The 25,286-nt window shown below is 33.4% G+C and overlaps 4 protein-coding genes and 1 pseudogene across 8 annotated transcripts; 1 reads left to right on the forward strand and 4 right to left on the reverse strand.

The window, feature by feature from the left end:
* The first annotated feature begins 340 nt into the window (after positions 1 to 340).
* Positions 341 to 3,387, forward strand: LOC122569937 (transmembrane protein 230). 2 transcript variants are annotated; one of them, XM_043731627.1, is made up of 4 exons: positions 341 to 904; positions 1,593 to 1,708; positions 1,871 to 1,993; positions 2,184 to 3,387. In XM_043731627.1, the coding sequence occupies exons 1-4, from the start codon at positions 880 to 882 to the stop codon at positions 2,319 to 2,321; spliced, it is 402 nt and encodes a 133-aa protein (XP_043587562.1). In that variant the 5' UTR covers positions 341 to 879; the 3' UTR covers positions 2,322 to 3,387. The 2 variants fall into 2 exon arrangements, with proteins under 2 accessions (XP_043587562.1, XP_043587563.1); XM_043731628.1 differs by lacking the exon at positions 341 to 904 and adding an exon at positions 961 to 1,218.
* Positions 3,388 to 4,801, reverse strand: LOC122570254 (annotated as a pseudogene).
* Positions 4,802 to 7,324: 2,523 nt separating this feature from the next.
* On the reverse strand, positions 7,325 to 13,090 carry LOC122569934 (phenoloxidase-activating factor 2-like). Of its 4 annotated transcripts, XM_043731619.1 has the most exons (7): positions 12,342 to 12,739; positions 11,914 to 12,249; positions 10,693 to 11,061; positions 9,641 to 9,946; positions 9,287 to 9,555; positions 8,879 to 9,042; positions 7,325 to 8,748 (listed from the first exon to the last, which is right to left on the reverse strand). In XM_043731619.1, the coding sequence occupies exons 3-7, from the start codon at positions 11,043 to 11,045 to the stop codon at positions 8,545 to 8,547; spliced, it is 1,296 nt and encodes a 431-aa protein (XP_043587554.1). In that variant the 5' UTR covers positions 11,046 to 11,061; positions 11,914 to 12,249; positions 12,342 to 12,739; the 3' UTR covers positions 7,325 to 8,544. The 4 variants fall into 4 exon arrangements, with proteins under 4 accessions (XP_043587554.1, XP_043587553.1, XP_043587556.1 ...); XM_043731618.1 differs by lacking the exons at positions 11,914 to 12,249; positions 12,342 to 12,739 and adding an exon at positions 12,947 to 13,090; XM_043731621.1 differs by lacking the exons at positions 11,914 to 12,249; positions 12,342 to 12,739 and adding an exon at positions 12,947 to 13,088 and having other exon boundaries at positions 10,726 to 11,061.
* Positions 13,091 to 15,150: 2,060 nt separating this feature from the next.
* Positions 15,151 to 18,933, reverse strand: LOC122569930. The gene is made up of 6 exons (XM_043731605.1): positions 18,872 to 18,933; positions 17,061 to 17,511; positions 16,157 to 16,989; positions 15,909 to 16,068; positions 15,536 to 15,813; positions 15,151 to 15,440 (listed from the first exon to the last, which is right to left on the reverse strand). The coding sequence occupies exons 2-6, from the start codon at positions 17,345 to 17,347 to the stop codon at positions 15,160 to 15,162; spliced, it is 1,839 nt and encodes a 612-aa protein (XP_043587540.1). The 5' UTR covers positions 17,348 to 17,511; positions 18,872 to 18,933; the 3' UTR covers positions 15,151 to 15,159.
* Positions 18,265 to 25,036, reverse strand: LOC122569936. Its single transcript, XM_043731626.1, has 3 exons — positions 24,730 to 25,036; positions 22,794 to 23,013; positions 18,265 to 22,335 (listed from the first exon to the last, which is right to left on the reverse strand). Exons 1-3 carry the CDS (start codon positions 24,869 to 24,871, stop codon positions 22,188 to 22,190), a joined length of 510 nt encoding a protein of 169 aa, XP_043587561.1. The 5' UTR covers positions 24,872 to 25,036; the 3' UTR covers positions 18,265 to 22,187.
* Positions 25,037 to 25,286: the final 250 nt, after the last annotated feature.

A 25,286-nucleotide genomic window follows, 5' to 3' on the forward strand; every position in this document is an offset into this window, starting at 1 on the left:
ATCGCTTTATGTTACACGATATTACAAACTGGGGAAGCATTTATGAAATGAATAAGCATAGGTCAATCGAAGTATTCGCGTTTACTTCTTTATTAACAGTTTATTAATTCTTATGACGAAAACATATACATATATCTATTTTCGATACTCCATTATTTGTCATTATTATTAATTTCAGTCTTATGTACAGTAGTGATATGAATGTAAATAAAAAATATTGCAATGGAATGTTTGTTTGGAAAATTTTAAGCATTATTGCGTTTGTGATGAACCCTCGCCATTGTACGGTACTGCGTCAAACGTCGTGGCGCAGAAAAGCACAGCTTCCACTTCTCTTCATTTTCGCAGATCGATCCGACCGACTGACAAACGTAATCGAAAATCTCGAGGTTAAAGTTGCCTATGCCAGTGGTGTGCGTAAGAGAAGTCTAGGCGTAAATTACTTAAGTTTCATGTGACAAATTCCTTCACAAGTGTGTTTTTTATAACGAACCAGCAATGTTGTTTCATAAAAATTTGTATGGAAAATACCAATCTAGCCCTCTTAACTTGTGAAAGAGCGGGCAACAATGGTCATATACAATTTTATCCATTCATTTGCATAACTAGTGGATCTTGGATAATTTAACCAAGTATTTTAAGGGACTATAGAATCTCTTATATCAATATAAAGAGTGTCAAAAAAGTAGCGAACTTTTCAGAATTTAGTTCATTTACTAGAAGAATATGCTGTTAAAGAGATTTATTACAGTGAACTCGCGGTATGATCTTTTCGTTCAGAAGATCGTGCAATCTTACCTTAATCGATAGGAAAGTGAATGACGAAGAAAGTAATTACACATTTTCAACACGAGCATAAGTGTACAACTGTTAATTGATATGTGGACGAGCTGGTTTGGCACAGGTAGTTTCTATTTCTTGATTTCCTCTCTGGTACTTGATACTAAAGTATTATTATAAATTGTCCAAACCAGAGCCTTCATATTTATTCATTAATACCCGGTGATAGATAAATCGAGTATTTAAATATTCCCTCGATATCTAGTCATCTCTTCTTTTAACAGACGCGCATGCGTCTTGAACTTAACGCGCGTTATCAAATATAGATAGACACATAACCTACAAGAGCTTGTTTTTAGTTGTTTCTACGAATATAACGAATGAAAAATTGATAATTTTCTAAATTATTTTTGATGGCATGTGTTAATTAAGAATTAAGTAAGTACAACGAGTTATTGATAAATTATAGAATATATGTGTATATAAAAGAGGTTAAAATGTTTACTACTCTAAGCCCAATTGATGTATTATATTTGTGTAGTAATAGTTCTACTACTAGAAATAATAGTTCATATTTAAAAAAAAGATTTTTAATAAAAATTGTTATAAATTAAATTGCCAAAAATAATTGAAACACGCTATTTATCTGCGTAAGATAAGTTTATTTGTGTGCAACTATATGCTATAAAACAGAAATTAATTTAATTTTGTTTACATAGACACTAATAATTTGAATATTGTAGAAATACGTAATTTTTTAAAAGATAGTTACACATGAAAAAGAATGCAATGTGTTTTATCCGTTTTTACAGATTATATTAACAAAGTGAGTATGTCAAGAAGAAAACCTGGCAGCGGTGACAGACAATTCAACAACGTGGATTATACACAGCTTACAGAAACTGATAATGGCTTTGTTGATTCACAGGTCAGATATCATCCTTTATGTACATTTTAAATATTCTTCTACTTCATAAATACATTACTACTGCGTAAATACATTAATTAAAGTCGATCAAAATATTATGTAATTAAATTAAAAATAATACAAAGACAAGTACTAATGATTAATTACATTTGTTTCTAACAGTTTGTGAATCCACCTGTGAAAATACCATGGAAAGCCATTATGTTAGCTGCTCTTCTTTTTGTTGGAGGTACTATTATGCTCATCATGGGTAGTCTAATTGTAAGTGGACATATTGATTCAAAGGTAAGATATTTTAAATACCTTTTCTAAATATTTTTAACCCAAAAATATATAATACAGTTACTATTACATTTTATCATATCTAAGAATAATATTCTATTCATTTTACTTGTAGCTGTATTATTTGTAATGACAATTTCATTACAATTTAATATATGTAGTGTGTATTTAATAATTCCTTTATTTTTTACAGTATTCAGATCGTATGTGGCCAGTTATTATTTTAGGAATTCTAATGTTTATACCAGGTGCTTATCATATGAGGGTTGCTATTTTAGCTTATCAAAAGGTACCAGGTTATTCATTTGATGATATTCCAGAGTTTGATTAATGGAGTACAACTTTTTTACTAAGTATTAGTTGAGAGGTCGAATATTGTTATTAATATATTAAACATTTAATTTACATCAAACTGTTTTATATAAATTGTAGATATATGTTTTTCTTGAAATATATATGTAAGTATTTACAGATAATATGACAGTACAATTTGGTGTTGTACTTAAGTGTCCATTTTATGCAAGTATTAGATTTAATCTTAATTTAATTTAATTTTAAAACATATGGCAATTATTCAGAATATCAAAAGTTTAATTGTCAGTATTACAACTACAATACATGTTATTTTTGTATAACTATAGTATACTTTCAAAAAGACCACAAATTCACATGTACATATTCTACCATTATGTAATTACATAATACCAATGATCTGTGCAGTTTTATTGTACAATCTACCAAACACAGTCAACTTAAAAATAACAAAGCCATTTTTTAATTTGTAATAACTTACGTATAAAATAATTATAATGAAAATTAAAACAATAATCAATTTCCATAAACAAAATAGCTTAGAAAAAATGTAAAGAAATATTAATCCAAAGAGTTTCCCCCTTTAATAAGGAGACTTTTTTATCTTATCCTTTAAGTAACTTAAGATACTTTTCTTACTTAATTTATGTATTTTATTTGACCTCCTTTTTGCTATTAAAATGGGTGGATTAAATTGACTTTTTAATATATTTTTCATTAAAATTTTGCTTTTTTCAATTCTTCCAGGTTGGTTTTTTTCTTCCACCAATAAATTTCTTATTTAAAGAGATATTTTGTAAAAAACTAAAGTTCATTTATGAAATTGGTAAATTTCTGTAATGAATTTTATATTAGCTATAACTTGCCTCAAAATTAAGATATATATTGAATTCTCTTGGGTTAATATTACCGAGTCCATGTCCAACATGTAATAAAAGTTGTATCTAGTATTGCAAGATACATTTCTTCTTTTGTCCAATTGATATTAAGTTGTTCGAAAAGTTTCTTTCGTTTTATAAGGAAATACTAGACGCACAATGTTTTTTGTTTTATATTAGTTTATTGAATTATGCACAAATGTAATAATAGAAATATAACGAAATGGATCATACCGAATTCAATAAAATAATATAAAACAGAAATTGTTGTTCATCTATTATCACCTTATGAAACGAAGGAAACTTTTTGGACAACCTAATATTTATATTAAGATGTACCATGGAGACAACTGATCTGAATATATGTATCGATATAAATATTTCTTATGAATAAATTTTAATTTTATTTTTTTAAATATAAAAATGCATTAGTACATATCTGTTTGTCCTACCTGTATTCTAGAATATATTCCTAACCCAACTGCAGTATGATATAAACATTTTGACAAATCGATATCAGTATCAAATAGCTTAGCAATTAATGCACGATATGTAACAGTGTTTAGTGTAAGATTGTAACGATACGCATAATAAAATGGTCATCTTTTTCTAAACACTGGTACTAGTTTGTTTACGAAATTCATAAGATCTAAAAAGGATAGCAAAAATTTAAAAATTTATACTTGTTTTATATTTGTATAACCAATACACTTCATCTTATCTATTGGATCAAAATTGTTATATTGATTCCGAACTAGAAATTGTAGGAGAAAAAAAGCATATACTGGAAATTTTTTACAAAATACATCTAATCAAATGGTCATTATTTTTACTCTAAGAAAAATATCTTTTACAGTATACAGTAATTTCCACTTACATAGATCAGTATACATGATACTAGTTTCTGAAAAGTGTAAGCTATATGAAAATGACTATAATTAATTATAATTGTTATTTTAAATATCATCTCCAACATATTAGAAAAATCTTAACTCACGTCTAAGTAACAAAAAAGCTTCTATATATTGATGATTTATTAAGTATATTTCAGCAAAGAGCATAATAGTCGCAGCAATAATCTTACAGAAATGAATTTGTAATTTTACCATACAGTGCATATCTTTACGTAATATATATGCTAATTCCCACAAATTTTTCTTGGCTAAATTAATCAAAGCATATTTACCAATATCAAACAATATTTGATAACATACAGTAGTCAGTCTAGTTTGGACTATTAGGTGCATAAAAAATAAAATATATTTAGGAGAATTTTTAAATAAATATTAACATTTAATTGTGTATCTTTATTTTATTTATAATAATAATAATAGTCACATACTGGTTTTTGTCCATTGTGATATTATCTCAATGAATACAAAGATTTTTCTTATTTTCTACTCCTATATTCTAATCATCCTGAAGTCACTTAAGTAAATCTTTATTTTATTATAGTAAATTATGATAGAAGTTCATACTAATTTAGCATTTACGACTTAAAATAATACAACACATAAATTTTATATTACAACTTGAGAATTAGCTAATAACATTTTATGTAATCGATAAAAACTTATCTAATTATTTTTGTCAGATCTAAAAATCAAAATATATATATATATACATATATATATATTCACTATTTTAGTTTATAAGTATAAAACTTAATTTAAAAGTATAAAATATGTATACATAGAAATATATGTATGCCCAAACATAAAAAAGAAATAACATAAATAAATACCCAAGAATAACTATACAGGGAGTTCAAAAAGGACCATTCAATATTTATATGATACATAAGACACATTATGCTGATACTAAGTCATTTATCATAATGATAATCTATGTTTACTAAGGCTCGTTTATTCAATATGCTGTGTTACAAGTATTAAATGGTTTTTTTGGACACTACATAAATTATGTTTGTGACAACAGCAAATATGTAAAACAAGAAATTTTATTTTTTTGTTTACCTACTGTACATAATTTTAAAGAATAATTTTCATCTTATACATTATCACTGTTATCTTTTTCATTGCTCTCCTTGCATCCTTCTCAAATATATTTATATGTTCATTCGTCTCTAATAATCTCTCTGATTCATTTACCATAGAACACGAATCTGGTGATCCAATGCTTTAATCATATTCAGATAGTGTATCTTCTTTTATTCCTTGAATTTTGTTTTTATTCTCAATCAATTTTTTAAAGGATGACAGTATATTATAATTTATTTTGCAATTTAGTTTATGGATAATATTAAAATTTACTTCCTCAGTATGTGATTGTGTGCTTATACATTCTTGTAAATTTCTATAATTTCTGGATCCAGATATCCTATCTTAAGCAATAAATTTTTCAATGTAATCCAATATTCACCGGGCATAATATATTCTTTCAGTATTTTTGAGACCCAATTTATGAATTCAAAGTCATTATTATTCACAATAACATTTAATGGTGACATCTAATGGTTCATAGTGTATCAGTAATCACTTTGATAGAATATCCAGTTCTTTTCATCCATTCAATAATACTGAATGCTATATCATTGGTTAAAACTTTTAACTCGTATAATTTTTTAAATATTTTTAATATATAACGATTATATTATATAATATATAATATGTAAGATTCATTTTTCTCTGATGGTACACAACTTCTACTTAACTTTCTTTTTTTGGGAGTATTATTAGTACCATTCTGGTTAGTACTGTTACATTTTTGACTTGATAAATCTTTGCTCTTATATGAATTCTTATTTGGAGTATGTATTATATTATTTCCTTCTTCAACGAGGTTTTTATTATTACAGTCTGAATTGTAATTTTCATTATATTTACCTTTTTTTGAATTTTGATCTAATTCTGATAGCCAATACATCTGTCTTCTTTTTATCCGTATTTTGTCTATAATGGATTTAGTATGTGTTTTGTTTCCATGTAAGTTGTGTGTTTAAGTGGAGTCCTAGGTATCTAACTTGCTTTGTTTGTGTTATGTGAGTGCCATTCAATTGGATGTAATATGGTTAGTATAATATGGTTGCATTTACTGGGGATTGCTTTTATTTGTTTATCTTGTAGCCATTTTTCTATTTTTGTGATGTGCTCTTATAGTAATATGACTGCTGTTTCTGGATTAATGTGCCTGACTTGAATAAATCTATCGATCGAAATTAGAAGTTACGTGCGTAGACGGACATTAATTAGGACAATTGATGTTACAGAATTAAAAAGTACAATGAATATTTATATATATTATAAGTTCGTCGTTTCAGGGCCGTTTGAAGCCTTAAGTTCCCATTTTTTTTTCTTACAACACAACTTATTTACCCTCACCTACTACATTTTTATATCAACTAGAAGTACGAGGAGGCAGGCACAAGTTACCATAAGTTACGAACATGCCTGTTATCAGTTAAGAAGATTAGAAAGTACAGAATTATTCGAATAATTAATTCCAACAAGAAGTGTTTATATTAACAGTTATACTGTAAATAATTAGTACATGTATTTTAGAAAGCTTTCTTGATTCTTTCATAAATTGATGACATTAAATTCAAAAACTTATTACAAAGAATGCAAATAAGATTATACAAATCTTTCACATAAATAAATTACAAGTACAATTAAATGTAGGGTACGTTAAATTAAAAAGAAGCAGATATTTTTAATTATATAAAAAATGTACGTTTCTTTTAACTATGGCACCAATATAATTTTTAAAGCTTAATAAAAACAGCGCTTATTTCATACTACTACAGTTGTTACAATCGAAGATATTGAGAACAATAGTCAACGTCCCATGGTATGTCAGAAACGAGGATATACGCAAAGATTTAAACATACCAACGGTCAAGGAAGAAATCGGCAGGTACGCAGAAGAATATAAAGGAAGAACGGCAACATCCAAATCAGCTAGCTACTGAAGCGAGCAAAACTCTCATAGAAAAAGACCCACCCAAGACTAAAAGAAAAACACCCACCTGACCTTACTAAAGAAATAAAATAGTCAAACTGGAAAATGGTATCCTGCTGGGGATAGCCATCCACATGTTATTTAGCAATTAAGTTAGAAAAATTTATCAAATATTCAGCTCGGCAAATTGTAAAGTACAAATTAAATAATAAAATAAAAAAGATTTCATACTAACTGCACACAATGTATTTCAATCCATGTATTACAAATGAAACGCTTAAAATTTATGCGACTTTCTGCGTTTACATACATGTATATATACAAAAATTCTTGAAATAAGACCCCGCCGCGCGAGAGCCGTGTAAACGAATTATTATGTCAACCACTGATTGGAAAGTTGCATTTCAATAAAAAAAGGCAATTGTGGACGTTTCTAGTACGTGTAACCAAACTCAACGAAAGATCGTTCACGATATTTTTCCTGAAAAGCAGGCATACCTCTCTAAAATACGCTTAAGGGTCTGAAACACAATACATTGGCCTGTCTCTACAGCGTATCTGAAGAGAATCAATGGAATGGTGTGCTCATAAGCTATTTCATTTGCCAAACACGTGTTAAGTGCACCTTGTAGAAGTTGCAACAGCGACCATATCCAAATCCACATCATTCCACACTACCTGGCAATGAATCTTTAGACTTCTACCTTACCTTTGCACAGGGCTCAACACCAAATTTTCCCCATCACGTAGGGCACTCAAAATCTTCTTCATGCTCCTCAACTTCGACAAACTCAACATATAAAACTGCGAGCATTCGATCACGAGACTTGTCTTGGGTACAGTCTTGGCCGCGATTTGAACAACTATTTTAATATTTTGCAACTTCGCTACTTCGTTATAATATTGTACTTAACCACTTTTGTGGATGAAAGCATATAAAAATATAAAAGAACAGTCAAGTTAAGCTATTGCTCAGCTCTTCCTTTTTTATCACGAATTTTACGTGACAAAGTCTACGACCAAATATAATTTTATGATCACCATTATTTAACATTTTTTTTATCTCCATACTTTTTAACTGTGGAGATATTTGACAGATTGGTTATTCGACATAAAAATTATATTCAATCGTTAGCTTTAACTTTATAGAAACTGTTATTTCCCGTTAGGTATTTACTTTTACTTTTCACGTTTAATTTTACAATACAAAGAGGAAGAGGAAAGGTCTAGCCAAGAAAGTAATGCCAGAGCTATTTAAAATTGTAAAAAAAATACCTAAGTATCGAAGGAATATTTTTCTGAAAAAAAAATCCACTAACGGATCTCACGCACATTATTATTAAAAAAAATAGCACTCAAAGAATATAGCAGTCTTTCCATGGAAAAACGACATTGATTGCTATGTGTACAAACTTGTAAAACGATTTGCAAAAATCAGTCAGTCTATGCTTGAGGTAGGTAAACGGTATTATCCAAATTGTTAAAAGCCATTTGTTCATCGATCCAATCACGCGCTGAGGCAACATTGGCATAAACACCTGGAGTTCCACCTTCCGCACAACCGATTCCCCATGCTACAATACCTGCTTGCAAATATGTACTAGGATTACTCTTCATGGGGCATACAAGAGGACCTCCTCCATCACCCTAAAAAAAAATTTTATATTCTATAATACATGATATATGATTTACGTGATACTACATAATAGTACATGATAAAAAAGCTATAATGGATTTGACAACTGATTATAAGATCTATGTATAATAATTGATTTACTTTGCAAGTATCTTTGCCAGGCTCTCCACCAGCGCACATAAAGGTTTCGTGAAGACGGAAGTATTTTCCTAGTCTAGTTTCTCGAAGCTTGTCCTGACATTCACTATGAGGCACTGTCGGCAATTCTACTTTCTTCAAGATTACCTGGTAGTGTCCCTCCTTACCTATAAACCAACAAAAGTTCCACTTAGAAGTTCGAGAAATTTTAGAATAAGATTGAATAGACCTATTTAAATTGATAGATTAGAGACACGCTGGTTGCGTTGGTTGGGCACGAATTTATAACCGAAAAATCCTCGATTCTCAAATCCCGACTGAGTTTCGTAATTGTATTGTGTTTATATCAGCACGCTTTCTAGTAGTTCGAAATCCAGGTAAAATTGTAGGCACTCGCCGGGAGATCTTTACCAAAGATGTCTCTTCCCCAGCCACTAGCTAAACATCGAGAATTATCGAACACAGCATTTCGTTCTGGCAGGCAAACGAGATCCACGTTGTCCACGAGATTCACCGGCTCAGACAAGATCAAAATGGCGAAATCATAAAATAGAGTGCCGGATTTATAATTTTGGTGAACGATTACTTTTTCTATTGTACGATCTTGATGAGGATATATTTCGTCCTTAGTTTGCGTGTCCCATTCTCCAGCACGAATTTTCAACTCAGATGGTTGTTTTCTATTGGAAAATTATGAGTGTTTAGTTACAAAATGCCAGGTGAATCGATGTCAATCATAATATTTAGAAGGATTAGATTATTTACCCTTGCACACAGTGAGCGGCTGTTAAAACAGCCAGCTTGTGAATCAAGGAACCTCCGCATTGATAAAGGTTCACTTTCTGATTTCCGATCATTTCTTCCTTCAGTATAGCCACCATCCACGGGAACTCGCCAAATTGCGCTTCATTATCTTTGTCGCCGGTAATTCTGAAACCAACGCCGTTGGGGTGTCTTTGCCCGCAACCTTTTCTCTCGATTGGCGGGGGCGTAATTACTTCGTTGCCATTAGTCCTATCTGGTGGCTTACAACAGACGTCCAGGTAATTCGCGCACTTACTCCATGAGGCTCTGTATCGTTAACATTGTGTATATTGTTGAGGTGTATATTGTGTATATGTTTAAGATACGAAAACATAAGATATAATTTATACAATGACACTATTAAGATCCAGTGGTGTGTAAAAATTACTGGCTAGACAAATTTCTCACTTCATATTTCCAAAGCCACATCCAAAGGATTTTAACTGTAATACTAGTTAAAGTGGTTGACGATATCGCTTTTATTACATAAAGTGAAAAATCTATTTGGAGTAAATCCAAAGATAGTCTCATGCGGCATGCACATTCGATTCAATGAGAATTAACATTTACACGAACAAGCCCGGTTGGCTGCGGAAACGAGCAACACATCAAACATAGAAAGAAGACTGAAAAAGAAACACTCCGCAGATCTCACAAAGGATATAACCTAACAAACACGAAGATGGTACGCCGCTGGGGGTAGCCATCCATATGATAATCAAACAGTTAAAAGATTCCACCAAATGTCCAAATTGGACAAATTGTGAATGTAAAGAATTAAATAAAAAAGAAACACGAACAAGTAATAAACAAACCTGACACCCACATGTTTTGTTAGACAACGAATTATCGTATATGCAAAATCAGCTTTGCTGTGTATTCATACTCAATAAATGTGCCTATATGTTCTTAGTGTAGATACAATCAATTCAATATTACCTGACAATCGTGCATTACTTCTGCCAACAACAGTGCTAATACTTGCCATTTTGAGACTAATCTTTAGAACTCACCCCATATAGCTAGTCTCATCATCAAAACCGGACCTGATATCAATGAGTGTTTCTCCGTTGTCTGAAATGGTGCCGTTTCGACATAGATAATACGGCACGCATGTACAGTCTTCTGGTGGTTGTTTTGGCTTGTTATCTGTACCCAAAATAGTCGCCGCTGTAGTGGAGGCTGGTTGTTGAGTAAATATTTCCGATATTAAAGCATTCCACTCAGCGCCCGTAACAGGGATCTGAGTTGAAGAATTTGTCTCAGATAGGCTGTCTATCAAGGAATTCAATCCACCATCTGCTTGGGGAGCTGATACAACCAAAGAAAAGCTGGACACAGCCAGTATCCATAGTATTCTCCACATTGCTGTGTTGAAAGTTCTGAAACAGAATTATTCTATAGATTAGAGTGGATCTTTACAATCTCAAGAGCATGAGGTGCAATGGCTCTTGAGGCTTTGAGTTCTTAAGATGGTATAGGCAGGGACTATCGGTTAAGAGGATGTTAACCAGACTTTTTTCGGATATGGGATAAACCCTTGACCCTTTGTCAAGTTTCGAGAGGATAGATTAAATAATTTACTTGATTGGTCAATGTATGTTTTTGGAATGAAGATTCGATTCGATTCGATGCGAAAAAATAATTTTACCGCTCTCGAGGCAATAAAATATTTTTATGAAAAAAACTCGTTAATCTAGTTACGCCAGTCTCGCAAAAAAAAGAATACGATTAAGAGAAAAAGTTACATAAAGAAAAAAAGCGGTTGGTTCATCGATAGTTTGCACATACCTGAATGTCCGCAAAAGGACAAAATCGATACTCAAATGAATGCCCCAAGGTAAATGTCTACGGCCATCGCAAAAGATTATAAGTTGACTACGGTAGTCTCATTTTGTTTTGCATATAAATAAGAATGACTTCACGAAGATGAAACCGGTATGACGTGACGATAACCTTCCCTTCCTCTCTCCTTCCCCTTTAGATACACAAAAATACGGGAAGCGTTTCGAAAAATTTACCGTAGGATAAGCTAGAGGCGTTCAATCATTAACATTGACCATTATTCGTCTTTTATATAGTTCCATACTAATTTCTTCTAACGCTTTCAAAACATATACACGGGATAATCGTTCATAGTCGACATTAGCGTCCAACGTAAGATAATTTATCTTCATTATACTAGTCGACGAGGCAGATAATCAACTATATTGATAAGTGTAATTGTCGTTTACCTTGATAAAAAAATACATTTGATATTCAGGGAAATATTCGATTTGAAGAGGCTATAGAAATCCGGAGAAGTTCACGGTCTAACGAATAATAATTGGATGGTTTCGCAATCTATCTGCAATCATTGAAATTAAGGCAAGCGTTTCAAGGCTTCCTAGAAAAAATAATTATCGTTTCACTGCGTAACCAAACGTAAATCAACATTTGACTGTAAACTTCGTCATGAGTGGCTGAACGCGATTGATTGTCCAGCATATTACGCAATGTTTTTAAATAATCCGTGAATTCTAAATAAGCAAAATTTTCCTGTTCGAAATTTTCAAGATTTATCGCGATAGCTGAAAAGAGATGTAAATAAAATCATCAAAGCTGAAAATCGTAGAAACATGCAGTCAGAATAACGATGCCAAGAACTAAATGTAAAACTTACTAAAGCATGGTTTTAATGGGAAATTATTATGTAAGCATCTGCCCCCGCATTCGTGTCAGATCGGATATTCGTGACACTGACCTTTTTCTTGATCTACTTGACACTATTACATGGAACCGGTTGACCATGCGGTCGAAACATTCACATTTTCGAACTGAAATATTCTTTCGCTTTTTTACGTCAATTAACCGAACGAACTTGTCACTTAGATATAAAATCAACCATTAAAGATACTTTTACAGAAATTACTTTAACAGTAATAAGTACATACGTATTTATCACATTTCAAGGAAACAAGTGTTAGTATTGCCCGTCAAGGACTTCCAAGAAAACTTCCAAGAATTTCCTCATACCTTTACCTTCTTTTATATCTTTATAAACAGTGTGACAGATGTTGTACCTAGAATTTCTCTATAGTTGCACAAGGTTTATTCATATTATTTACAAATTGATTTTTTTACAAAAATGAAAAGAACTAAAATTTATAATCATATTCCTATTACTTTAATTATTTAATTTCTTTAAACACCAAAAAGTATATAACTACAATAAAATACATTACGTTCATTTAATACGTCGTATATCAAAAACAATAGAGTACTCACTATAAATCGATCGTAAATATACGCTGCCGAGTTTTCTTCTGGAAGAGCACGACACGATAGAATGTCGAACTCACGATTTCTTCGTTTGCACATACAGCAGCCAAGCTTCAAGCATTTATGAGAATTTCCCCCACCAGTGTTCGTGATTTCATGATTCTCCATTCCAACGTTCATATATAACGCGTATTATGTTTCCTCTGAACTCTTAACCCATTGGATATCGATGTGATCTTGCTCCCACCAGTTAGGTGGTATTCCCCATGCGCAACCAAGGGAACTTATATGAGCAGATTTCTTTCCTTTTCGGAATAGGTAGGATTCCCTTCTTTTAACAATCTCGTTATTACTTATAAATTTTTACCCTATTATTTATAAATTGTACAACTTTCTACAATACGTACGTCTTAACGCTGATTTCCAAAGTCTATTGATATCCGAACTCGGAAGCTTATCTTTCGAGAAATTGATAATAAAAACTGAATTTGATTTCCTCTTGGATTCGTTACCGAAACAAGTTTTCGTGAATTTAAACAGTGGTATTTCTATTAGTAAAAATAAAATTGTAACAGGTCACTAACATTGCTTATATTCATCGAACGCTAACCTCTCGAAGATTTGTATCTATCTACATTTAATTTCAACTGCTGTTGCTTCTAAAAAACGTGTCGGGAATTTAATATGTTCTTAGAATTCGCCATTTTTTATGTTAAGGTCAAGTATACTTCTTAACTATTCTGATTTCAGTTACTCGTACATATTCCAAAACAAAAAAAGATACTAAAGTTATTTCTTTGTTATTACTTTGTCCTTTCTTTGTTGTTTTGGACATATAGGTCTAATACAGACAAATCATTTTTGTTCGCGCAATATCACGACAATTATATACTTTTCTCTGTTTTCCTAGTTAAAAACAACGAAGATAGACATATTGTGATCACAGTGACATCGCGCGCAGAAATTGTTTGTATCAAACTTTACTCAAATAAATGATTTGACGTATAATAATTCATTTATCTTACACTAGATGTCGCGACGATGGATAGATGATATCGATGCAATTTAGATGCGTCGTAAAAAATAGGTCGCAACAATGTCCCGTTAATCGTTCTTATCAACTCGTGAGATTTTACAATAGCTGATATAACATTCACGTTCTAATATATAGCGATGCATATCGTAGATAATTGATGGGAGAATATTATTATTGTCTGGGGAATATCATAATAGTGTGCATTGCTCACCTCCTAATGACTCAAAACTATAATCAATATTTTTCTAACCGAATGACATTTCATGTTTAGTGTCATGTTTAGTTTCATGGAATATTTAGAGGAAACATTTGTAGTTTTATAGGTTATGTTTATTATTGCTTCGAACAAAATCGGTACACATTGCGTTTATTCGAACATAAAATATTCTTTTCTTCTTTTTTATCATTTAATTTGTACTTTACAATTTGCTGAGCTGGATATTTGATAAATTTTTCTAATTTAATTGCTAAATAACATGTGGATGGCTATCCCCAGCAGGATACCATTTTCGAGTTTGAGTATTTTATTTCTTTAGTGAGGTCAGTCGGATGTTTTCTTTTTAGTCTTCTTTCTATGAGAGTTTTGCTCGCTTCAGCAGCCAGCTGGTTTGGATGTGTTGCCGTTCTTCCCTTGTACTTTTCTACGTACCTGCCGATTTCTTCTTTGACCGTTGGTGTTTTTAAATCTTTGCGTATATCTTCGTTTCTGGCATACCATGGGACGTTGACTATTGTTCTCAGTATCTTCGATTGTAACAATTCTAGTTGATTTATGTGACACATTGTTGTTGTCCAACATAAAATATGGCTACGAGGAAAATTCATATAACAAAGGCGAGAACAGAAAATAAAAATATGTGCCAGCACGACAGAAATAATTTTATCAAACCGCTAAATTATCACATCCGTTACATTTACAAAGAGGGATATTTTCTTGCGCTGTGTATTTTTTTATAGTACACAATTTTATACAGTAAATGACACAAAAATATGTATCATAAATTAAAAAGACTAGATAAAAAATTTATAAACTATATTTATTTTCTATTACGCCCCGTAAGTTGCCAATTGTTGACCGATCCATTGCGAGTATTGCGCTACATTCGTGTAAACGGCGGGAATATTTGATGATCCACAACCGATTCCCCAAGACACTATACCAGCCTAAGAAAAGAAGTTCAAATTAATTTTTGTACCTTTTTTTCTCATTTATAGGCACCTCTAGAACGTAATACTTGAAATAACGTGATACCTGAAAGTATTGTCCCGTGGCTGTAGGACACACAAGAGGTCCACCGCCGTCTCCACGACACGTGTCCCTATTTGCTTCTCCTCCAGCACAAACGAAGGAGCTATGTAGCTGAAAATACGTTCCTAATCTCGTCGTTCGAAGACGATTTTGACAATCGGATCTGTCCACCAGAGGAAGTTCTACTTTCCTTAACTCAGTTTGATACGTTCCACCTGTGTTGCGACATTCGATTACGATTTGATAAACAGAAGGGGACGCTGCGATTATGTATAAATAAAAAAAGATACAAATATCATAATGATCTTACCAAACGAGTTCTTTCCCCAACCTGTGCCGATACACCTAGTACCAACAGGAAATGTTAATCCCTGCTGCGGCATACAAATAGGGGCAACGTTGACATTCAATTTCACCGGTTCGTTTAAAATGACCACTGCTATGTCGTTGTATAGAGCAGCACTATAGAATTGGGGATGGGTTATTATGGCTTTTATGTTTGCGTCTTGAAAGGGTAATGGTTGGTCGCCAGCTTGATTTTCCAGATCCCACTGACCAAAACGCGCTATCGGTCTGCCATTTCCTAAACTAACAAGCTATATTTTAATATCCTTTTCTCGTAAATTTTAGTATTCAATAGTCAAGTTGAATTTTCAGTTATAAAATTTGCATAATCTGCTTACTTGGTAACACAATGCGCAGCCGTAAGGACAGCGCTCTTGGTAATCATAGATCCTCCGCATTGGAATAGATATTTACCATCTGATTGTATTGTTAACAGAGCTACCATCCACGGGAACTCGGCGAAATACGTTTTTCCAGTGTCCACAGGGTAAGGTTGGGCTGTAAGAAAATAAAGCATCAGGTTCGATTAACTTAATGTTCCATTAATTTAACAAGACTCAACAATCATTTACAACAATCTATGTACCTGCCGCGTACGTTTTATTCTGAATACCACACCCAGGTTGCGAAAAGGACGCTTCACCATTTATGATACTCTCTCCTAATCCATCTAAATCGCGATTTCTTGCTATATTGATCGTAGAAGAGGCTCGACAACAAATTTCCTCCGTGTTTCCACACACGGAGAACCTTGGATCGATGGCACCAGCTCCATCCGTACTGACAGAGTTTCCTGGCGTACATAACCAACTTTTCATACAGTAACAAGCCTGAGAAGTTCCAGGATTTCTAATGGGCCCGATTACCACTGGAATCCCATTTCCATAGCCTGTGTTTATCCCCTGACAGCAAGATGTAGGCACAGGACACGTCTGTTGATTGTAAGTCACCAGAGGATTCACGATCCCGACGTTTACTGGAATCACGACCCCGTTGTTGCACTGGATTGCATTTCCACATAATACACAAATTTGTGGAGAGACAACCGGAGGATTGGTTGCTACAGGATACTGGATCACGCTGGTCGGTCTGCAGCACACCATGTTGCTGCTGGGACACTGGATATATTGCTGACGAGGATTGATTACGCCTTCTCCGCCATAGCCGATGATTCCGTTTGCATCACATTGAGTTACAAGCACGCAGACACAGATTGGGACAGGTTGAGGGTTTGTGGTTGGAAAAATCACCGGCGGGACAGTGGAGGTGGTCGTTGCCTTCGTAGAGGTAGTTGTCTTCATAGTAGTAGTAGTAGTAGTAGTAGGTTTCATTGTTGTAGTTGGTTTCATAGTAGTGACGGTGACTGTCACGTTCCGTAGATGACAACACACTTCCAAGTCTCCGGTGCATCTTCGGTATCTGTTTTGACATAAGAAACCATCAGTCACAACCAAACGAATTAATTTTATTGGTGGTATAGAAAAATTTACCGAATGTCGATCATTCCAATGTTTTCTGCAATTATGGTACGGTTAGCGTCACATAGGTAGTAAGGAACGCAAATGCAGTCTGCGGTTGGCGGGGTCGTTGGCACATTCTCTATCTTCTGGATCTTTTTCTTCAGTTTGAGTAGATGAAAGAAGAATAAGGGTGACGAGGCACTGTGAAACGTTCTGTCCACTTTTCTCACCTCTTCGTTCGATTTGTTAGAAGATATTATTTTTGAAATCATCAAGAAGATCGTGATAAAGTAAACTAGCACAAAAGGTCGCAGCATGGCTTGTTTTCTATTCGCTGGCTCGTTCTCTATTGAACGACTTTTAACACGACTCGTCGTTTATGTATACAGGATGTGTCAGTTTCCTGACATACTGGGAATATCCAGATTTCGTGCACAAGGCTAATTGGTTGTTTTATTATATGGACCAAGTTCTCAATTTTCTAAACAATAGCGTAACTACGTCATGGTTTATCCACTGGCTCGAAGATGCGGCCAGATAAAAATTAATGTTCCTGCACACGTCGCCGCTCATCGTGACAAAATGTTTACGAGCTCCTCTTTCTGTTTGGTTATTCTATATTTGGTTAAGAGCTATTTTGATACGCTAGGCTTGTCTATAATAAAATCGTTGACAATATCCACTTATACTAGAACGATTATTTGAGCAACTCGTCGTAACGAATACAAAGAGTGACCCACTTACCTAGTAAACCATCGGCTATCACAAAACTATCGGTATAAAATATTATGACTAGCTACGAGTTAATCTGCCCGCGAAATAAATAACTTGCGTTTAAATAGCGTCGGACAAATTAACTTGGGTGTTCCTGATGTCGATGTTTGAAATCAAATTTGAAGACGTAGAGGGAATGTCGGATTAAGAAGAAAAGATATTACGTTTTAGTCACGGTGCAAAAAGTGCTACAAAAATCCTGACGGTTAATCATCGAAACGCAGCGACGTGATTGCTTCTACCGGTTGGAAGCGTGCGAAACGATTTGTGCTCGGCGACGCGTATGTCGTATAAAACGTGGACAGTTTCCATGAAATCCACCGTCACGCAAAGGTTGATGGTTTCTGCCTTTAAAATGTGATATCTTCCCTTTCTTTTTTTATACGAGATTTTCTGATAAAGAACAATTAAATATCGATTACTTCTCTTGAGTTAGGTTATGTTTTGAAACGAGCACTTGTTTAAATTGCAGTATTCTTTAATAAACATCGATAATCATGATACAAATTATCAGACTACGTACACTTAAATAATGTCACGCCAATAACATAATATTAATAATATAGTAGTACAAATAACATTAATGATAAGAAAAATGATGAGATGCAAACATATATAATATATATCATGACGGCAGTACGCAAAATATACCGTAAAATTGCAATACAGAAATGGCGAGCGCATCGTTGTGAAAAGATCGAAACTAAATTAAAATATGACATGTCCTTTTTTTCATTCGCATCAAAATAAATTCAAAATAAATAAGCATTCATCGTACTATTGATCATCATCAAATTACAAAATTAGCATCCGCTTCTTCTTTCTCTTTCTTCAAGAATGTGTTCTTGGAGATTCTAAAAAATTTTGCCACATTCAATCGCTCGCCATATAATACATAATATGCTTGACAAAGGAGTGATCATGCGATCGAAGAATAATCGCGCGGAAATTAACATTTGTACAATTCTTGTTGGATTATCGGGAACAGTGTTGAGATATATCGGGGATGAATGAAATGTGGAACGAGTAAGGAATATTACAACGTAATAACCATCGGAATTAGCTACCTTCTCTGTACTCTTTAGGGCTCTCTTCTGGCTGCTATTACTACGTTATCACCTGCCGCTCATAATCGTAAACCACACTGGCATCAGATTACTGTAACGTCATCTCGCGTTTTATTGTGAATCATCTACTATACGTACTATACGTATAACGCCAGCGACAGTGCACGTAGCAAACGCAACATGGCTTCCTTCTTTAATTATTTCGCGCATTGTTTTTATATATGCTATAAAAAGAAAAACACAGGTCACGTTATAATTTACGATTAGCAGAGCAAAAAATTTTTTCGATTATTCCTCGCATTTATTATCTCTTTGGACTGCTATACATCATTATCAATAGATAATACTTAATTACAACTAGTATTTATGTATATATTATTATGTTAGTAGTTATATAAATATTAGAAATACAATATCTTTATAAACAATTCGTATCTTACGGTGATTATAGAAACAGCAGTCTATGGAACGACCCTTAATTCTTTATGACATTAACTTTACTTAACATTAATTATCCCACATAAGGAAAAAATTCAAAAAGTATAGAAATGTAATAAAAGTAACAAAACAAAGTAATTCCCTAGATTTGGGATCTCTAGTTTACCCATTAGGAGAACAAAAAAAGACAATAAAACGCACGAGCCATCGTTTTGGTCTCGTTCTTAGAACTTGTTAAGTCTCTCTCCCCTTGAATACAGTCAATCTATGGTACAAAAGTATTCGGCAATCATAATGTAACTCCAGGAGTAATATTGTCATTCTTATTCGATAGGTAATAATATCCTAACACGTAAATACCAATAATTACTATATAATAGGAACTTGAACATAAAAGACTCTGTAATAGAAATCTAATTAATGTACAAATATCTATAAACTCATTGTTCTATCCATATCAACAGCCTTCCCGAAATTTCGATTAAAAGTTACAACACGGAATTCGATCTTACATAGAGGAAATACTTGAGCAATGCAACAGAGAGCAGGAGTGACTGTTCTTCCTCTCCTATCTCGTTGCGTGCACAAACAAGTTTCAGAAGCAAATCTGAAGTAGTATTAAATTGCATGAAACAATTCTAATACGATTTCAAAACCGCTCAGTAGGTTACGTCTCCTAAGACATAATCTCCAATATGATGAGCCGATACCTTTACATACAACTGTGTAATTGTTTAATTACTAATTGTGAAATAAAGTATTCCGGAAAACAATTATTTTCTCATCTTTCCTTAAATAGTTTCGTTAAATGCTATCGCCAAACGATAAACTGTATTCGACATCCCCTGTGAAAATTAACCTTAAATCTACTCGTCACTAGATATGAAAATACGCAAAAGAAAAATTTTCGATTACTCGAAAATAAATAAGTTTACCAAATAAAGTATAAAGAATATACTAAAGGTTAGACATTATCGCTTAATCTAATTCAAAAATATTTCCAAAACTACAAAAGCAAATTCGCTGCAGAGAAGAAACCAATGCATTCACCCGCTCGTTCATCTGTGTTAATCCTGAATGCGTGAGAGCGATATTTTACGCCGCGATCTTCCTGCGACCATGCGTTTTCTTTCTTTATTTTCTTATTAAGAACAATAAAGACAGATATATAAACGCAAGGGAACAGCGCGGTAAAATGTCACTCGTATACATTCAGGGTTAATATGACAGAACGATACGTACTTGTCTGATTCGACTTGGCACGCTTCGACGAACGTGTGACGGATGTCCAAAGTGAAATACGCGTACTGAGAAAGATCGATGAAGCGGCGAACAAAAAAGCCACTGCCTGGAAAGAGCCACGAATCTGACCGTCAGCTATCGAAGTACCGATCAAAAGAATGTAAACATCACGACTAATTGCTGGTATTCTCGTTTCGGTGACCTTCGACGAGACTCACAGTCAAGACACAGGAACGAGAGGCTTTGCAAGTTCGTCGGTTTCATCAAAGTAACTAAACATCCATAAATATATCTAGAGACTATGCGTGATTTCACTTTTTAATTATTTCAATCATTGTTCGAAAATGACGAGCGTCATGAAAGAAGTCTGGTAAATTAAAAGTATAATGTACGAGCTGCAAACTTTTGTATATATTCTGCGTACCTACTTAATTGTTTTGGCACGATCAAGTATACACTTTAAAAGGAACTTTATTTCATTGGTCCCTCTCGTCGGTCGTTTAAGAGAAGCTAACCTTAAAAAGAAAAACTATTCTCTTATGATTTTGGTTAACCGTTAGTAAAGTACAAACGCAGTCTCCATGTTACACATTTAATATTGGTAAATAAAACTGCGTAAAAGCTTTCAAGTCGCAATATCATGTAAGAGTTGCTTTGTTTCATTTCAGCTCAAATAAGTATAGTTCTCTCTGTCTATTGACGTGTCTCAATAAAAAAAAAATCCTGGTTCGAAGCATTTAAGATTGGAAAACGTGATTTGCTTTTGTTAAACGGCTTATGGAAAAATGGCAGTACGTTGTCCTCGATTTTGAACGTCATACATCTAGCCGTCGTGTAAAAATTATTAGTCTCCTTATTCACATTATCACAGTACAGATTCGTTTCAATCAATCGAATTAAATTCGTTCTTACATCGGCGTAAAACTCTGTTGAAGATTAACGTTAAGGGATATATAGATAGGTGTTCGTAGACGTTACGCAAATGCGATAAACGTATATGAATTTAAAAAATATATTTATAGTATCAAGTACTGGCTCGAGGAAAATGGAAAAACTACGTATATTCATATACGAATGAATATTTGTTCGCAATATTGCAAGGAAGAGCTAAAACGACACGTTTGACGAGAATATATGGCACCACGTTTCGTATAATTCCTACAACTAACAATAAGATCTTTGGGTACAGCCTTTCGATTGTCTAGACGATTTGTGTTACAAGAACAGCCTTTGGTTTCTCTAGAAATTTCCAAGTTTATTTTACGTTTCCTCTTCACTACGTGCCATATTGCACGAATAGGAAAGAAGTAAATACAATGTAAGAAAGAGAAGATAATCGAGTGAAAGAAATACAAAATAAACTTCCACCGCGGCAGATCAACGTTATGGCAACTTTGTTGCACAAATCGTTGCTAAAAATTAGAAAGCGTTCACTCTTGTAAGGCACTTTATTTCGTTGCTTGTTTTGGAAAGATGCGACAATGGTGAGATTACCTGTCAGCAGATGATATACCGAAACACTTGAAAAGTTCGAAGTATCTGTTCTTCGAAGTCCTCGAGGAAAAATAGTTAGATACTACTTTGATGTTTTATGGCACGACGATGGTGACACGTGTGTTCGAGTGTCACGTGCGTTTTACTTGACGCGTCGTTTGCCCATGGAGTTTCTCAATAGCTTGAACGTGTTCACCGTCGCTAATGTCCCAGGCTTCTGGCTCTTCGGGCAATACTTCACCGTATGAGCCACGTCTCCGTACGCACCGCAAATTGGACATGTATAGGCCCTAAAGATTCAAAGAAAAAATGGTGTGAATATAATTTAAAGATTATAGCTCTTGAGTTTTTTTCTTTTTAATACTTTTTCTGAAGCTTAATAATAATAATAATAATTTACCAATTCAGAATATCAATGATTCAACAAGTTACGAGTTAGTTTATAAAGTTCCCTTTCAAATAGGATGATTATTATAAAATTTAATTTGTTTTATTTCAAAGCTTGTTATTATATAATACAAAAAAACAGTAATGTATATATATATAGTAATGGTTTGTAAAGTTTCATTAATGGTATTAGTTCAATTCTGTAAGACCTTGGAATTATAAGTTACAAAATATGAAAATTCGTCTAAATTATCAGTAGAACGTAAAAGTAACTTATCGAGCATGAACAAATTTGAAGGAAATAAAATTTTGTTTGGACTGCAGGGAGTTAGAAAAAATATATGGTGCAAGTTCAATTTACCTTAAAACCGGACAAGAAACGCGACCTTCGGCATCTTTTAACAAATGTTTCCTGTAATAAGCTTCCTCTTCGCCATTGTTTCTACAGAAAACGCATTCTGTAGGTAAAGGTTTCTTATTTTTCTTGCGGCGTGGTATTTCTGGCACCGTAAAATTGTCCAGGTCTGGACAGTATTCAAAATCACGCCCATTTTGACGAAACTCTTCCATTACTTCATCGACTACAACAGCCAAGTAAAATTACATGAATCGCTTTTCTTCAAAGTACATAGAAAAAAGAAAAGAAAAACAAATGAAAAGCAATTAAAGTGACATGATGTATGAAGAATAAATAAAAAGTAATTCTACGTGAGAAACTTATTAGTGAAAATATCGCATTAAAGACAATCGTTAGTCATATCGAAAGCTTACGAAGGTGATGGAACGATCACAAAGAAATACAATACTCCCAGGATAATCGCGTCTAGTTTATTTTCGTCGAGCGAGGGCTTTTTCGAGGTCTAATGCGAGAAAGTGTAAGTCGAGAAAATAACGGCCGTAAGTCTTGTGTTTCATAGTTTGTAAACAGATTCGTCCTGATTTTTCGAGTAAGGAAAAACAACATGGTCGAGTAATCGAACATAAATATTATTTCTGATAATTATTATGATTGCCACGACTTAAAAGCCATCGAAAGATTCTAAAAACAATGTTTGTATTGAAAACACATTCTCTAATAATAAAATTTCTATGTTTTCATTTTGAATAGATGTGTTGAGATACGAATATTACCATCACAGTCATCATCTTTCAACTCCCTTAACCTAAGGTGGAGCAAAAAACGTGCCATTTTCTGTTTATGTTTACTCGATCTCGAATATCTGTATCGCGGTAAGAACGATCACTTGTATCGTTTCTTTTTCTTCCTTTGTCTTTTCTCTTCGAAGAAACAAATAGTCAACATGTCGTTACGTGTTCATAAAATATTGGTAAAATATGAACTAAAAAAATAATTATATGCATTTAGTGATTAAACTAGCAGGTGATATTTTTTACTTGATTCGATGAACTCAGTCGAATATGCGTTTCTAGCGATCGCGATGGACGAGTTATTCCGCAGAACGTTTTAGAATACAGAATTCCTCTTATCGATTCGTTTGTTTACAAACTATGTAAGGTATCTGCTAATCGGAACGCGATCTCATCGCGCATTATGAACCTTGATATGTATACGCAATTTCAAATTGAAACGCAATGTCGAAACATTAAATTAAAAGCTATAATCACTACCTAATTTATTGAATTTTAATCAGTAATCAATCTACCGAACAGAGAAGATTTGGTAACATTTCGTGTTATATACATAAGAAACGCGTTGCTTGTGGATTGGTGTGGCGTTACTTGTTTTTAGCGAAACAAATAACCATCGATGACAGTTCATATTTATCGTAAGTCATAGAGAATTCATTATGAGAAAACTATTGTGGTTACGTCTAAAGATTATTTACGCCACTATTTAGTTAATATGATTTAATAAAGAAGAAATATTTACGAAAATATTATGACGTAGGGATTAGAATTTGCTGTAGAACGCATCGTGTTACTAAATTACGTCATTTTAAATAGGGAACAGAAGCAAAGAAAGAAAGAATAAAATTTTTACGGAACGAAAAGTATGAAAATGCTATATCGTTTACGACGCAGAAGATTACGTTACGTTACACAATGCTACGTTACATCATCTATATACGTAATTTGGAAATTTAACATAGACTAAAATAGCTTTTCATCTCACCGGCTCTAAAGATCGATATGAAATCGATAAAGCATTCTGTCTCGCTTCGATCGATCTTCGACGTTAGTATTACTTAAAGATTCTTCCAGCAAATTCCATATCTTCGATATCGTGCGAAATTATAGAAATAGCCTTGAAAATAATCAATGCTAAATCAACTTACCATCCGGAAGTGACGAGTTTGGAGTTTCGATTGTAAAATTGGAAAATAATCTCTTGATTTCCTCTTCGAGACTAGTGTTGAACGGATAAAACATGTTCGATACCTCTGGCAACGGAAGTGTTTGCGTGCACAAGATATGCATTGTGAAAGTAAACGAAGGGAAGGTGAAAATGAGAAAGACGAGTGGTGCACGACTTTTCGCGAGAAAACGCTGAAAATATAGAGACTGTGGAAAACAGCGAGCGAAACGTCCCGGTCCGGCACAGTCAAGTTTCGAAATTCAACTGCCGAGCTAGGATGTCATACTATTTCACTGTGACTAACGATCGCTACCAAAGGGCCCGATGGTGGGGATGGTGCCTCTACACTTGGGCCTGTATTCACAAATATATGTAGGTAAGTAGATAATACGATTCCAATAAAACATACAGTGATCGATTTTGAGCGTTTCCAATGAAAAAATACTTGAATTAGTGATCGAATAATATAAGGTGACCATAAAATTTATAAATGGTTTAAAAATTTGTAAATGTAAAAAATTGTAAAGCGTAAATTAG

The sequence above is a fragment of the Bombus pyrosoma genome, linkage group LG8 (genome assembly GCF_014825855.1).
Source record: "Bombus pyrosoma isolate SC7728 linkage group LG8, ASM1482585v1, whole genome shotgun sequence".
NCBI classification, from domain to species: Eukaryota; Metazoa; Arthropoda; class Insecta; order Hymenoptera; family Apidae; genus Bombus; species Bombus pyrosoma.

Bases quoted from the DNA above. Each gene is read 5' to 3' on its own strand.
- LOC122569937 (XM_043731627.1), top strand. From the start codon at position 880: ATGTGGACGAGCTGGTTTGGCACAG. The intron at 905-1,592 runs GTAGTTTCTATT...CCGTTTTTACAG, and splicing joins GACGAGCTGGTTTGGCACAG to ATTATATTAACAAAGTGAGT. The intron at 1,709-1,870 runs GTCAGATATCAT...TGTTTCTAACAG, and splicing joins ATGGCTTTGTTGATTCACAG to TTTGTGAATCCACCTGTGAA.
- LOC122569934 (XM_043731618.1), bottom strand. From the start codon at position 11,045: ATGTGGAGAATACTATGGATACTGGCTGTGTCCAGCTTTTCTTTGGTT. The intron at 9,947-10,692 runs GTGAGTTCTAAA...TTAACGATACAG, and splicing joins GATGAGACTAGCTATATGGG to AGCCTCATGGAGTAAGTGCG. The intron at 9,043-9,286 runs GTAAAGATCTCC...GTTGGTTTATAG, and splicing joins CTGGGGAAGAGACATCTTTG to GTAAGGAGGGACACTACCAG.
- LOC122569936 (XM_043731626.1), bottom strand. From the start codon at position 24,871: ATGCATATCTTGTGCACGCAAACACTTCCGTTGCCAGAGGTATCGAAC. The intron at 23,014-24,729 runs GTAAGTTGATTT...TGGCTGTTGTAG, and splicing joins AAACTCGTCACTTCCGGATG to TCGATGAAGTAATGGAAGAG. The intron at 22,336-22,793 runs GTAAATTGAACT...TTGAATCTTTAG, and splicing joins GTTTCTTGTCCGGTTTTAAG to GGCCTATACATGTCCAATTT.
- LOC122569930 (XM_043731605.1), bottom strand. From the start codon at position 17,347: ATGCTGCGACCTTTTGTGCTAGTTTACTTTATCACGATCTTCTTGATG. The intron at 16,069-16,156 runs GTACATAGATTG...ATTTTCTTACAG, and splicing joins GAATAAAACGTACGCGGCAG to CCCAACCTTACCCTGTGGAC. The intron at 15,441-15,535 runs GTAAGATCATTA...GTCGCAACACAG, and splicing joins TTGGGGAAAGAACTCGTTTG to GTGGAACGTATCAAACTGAG.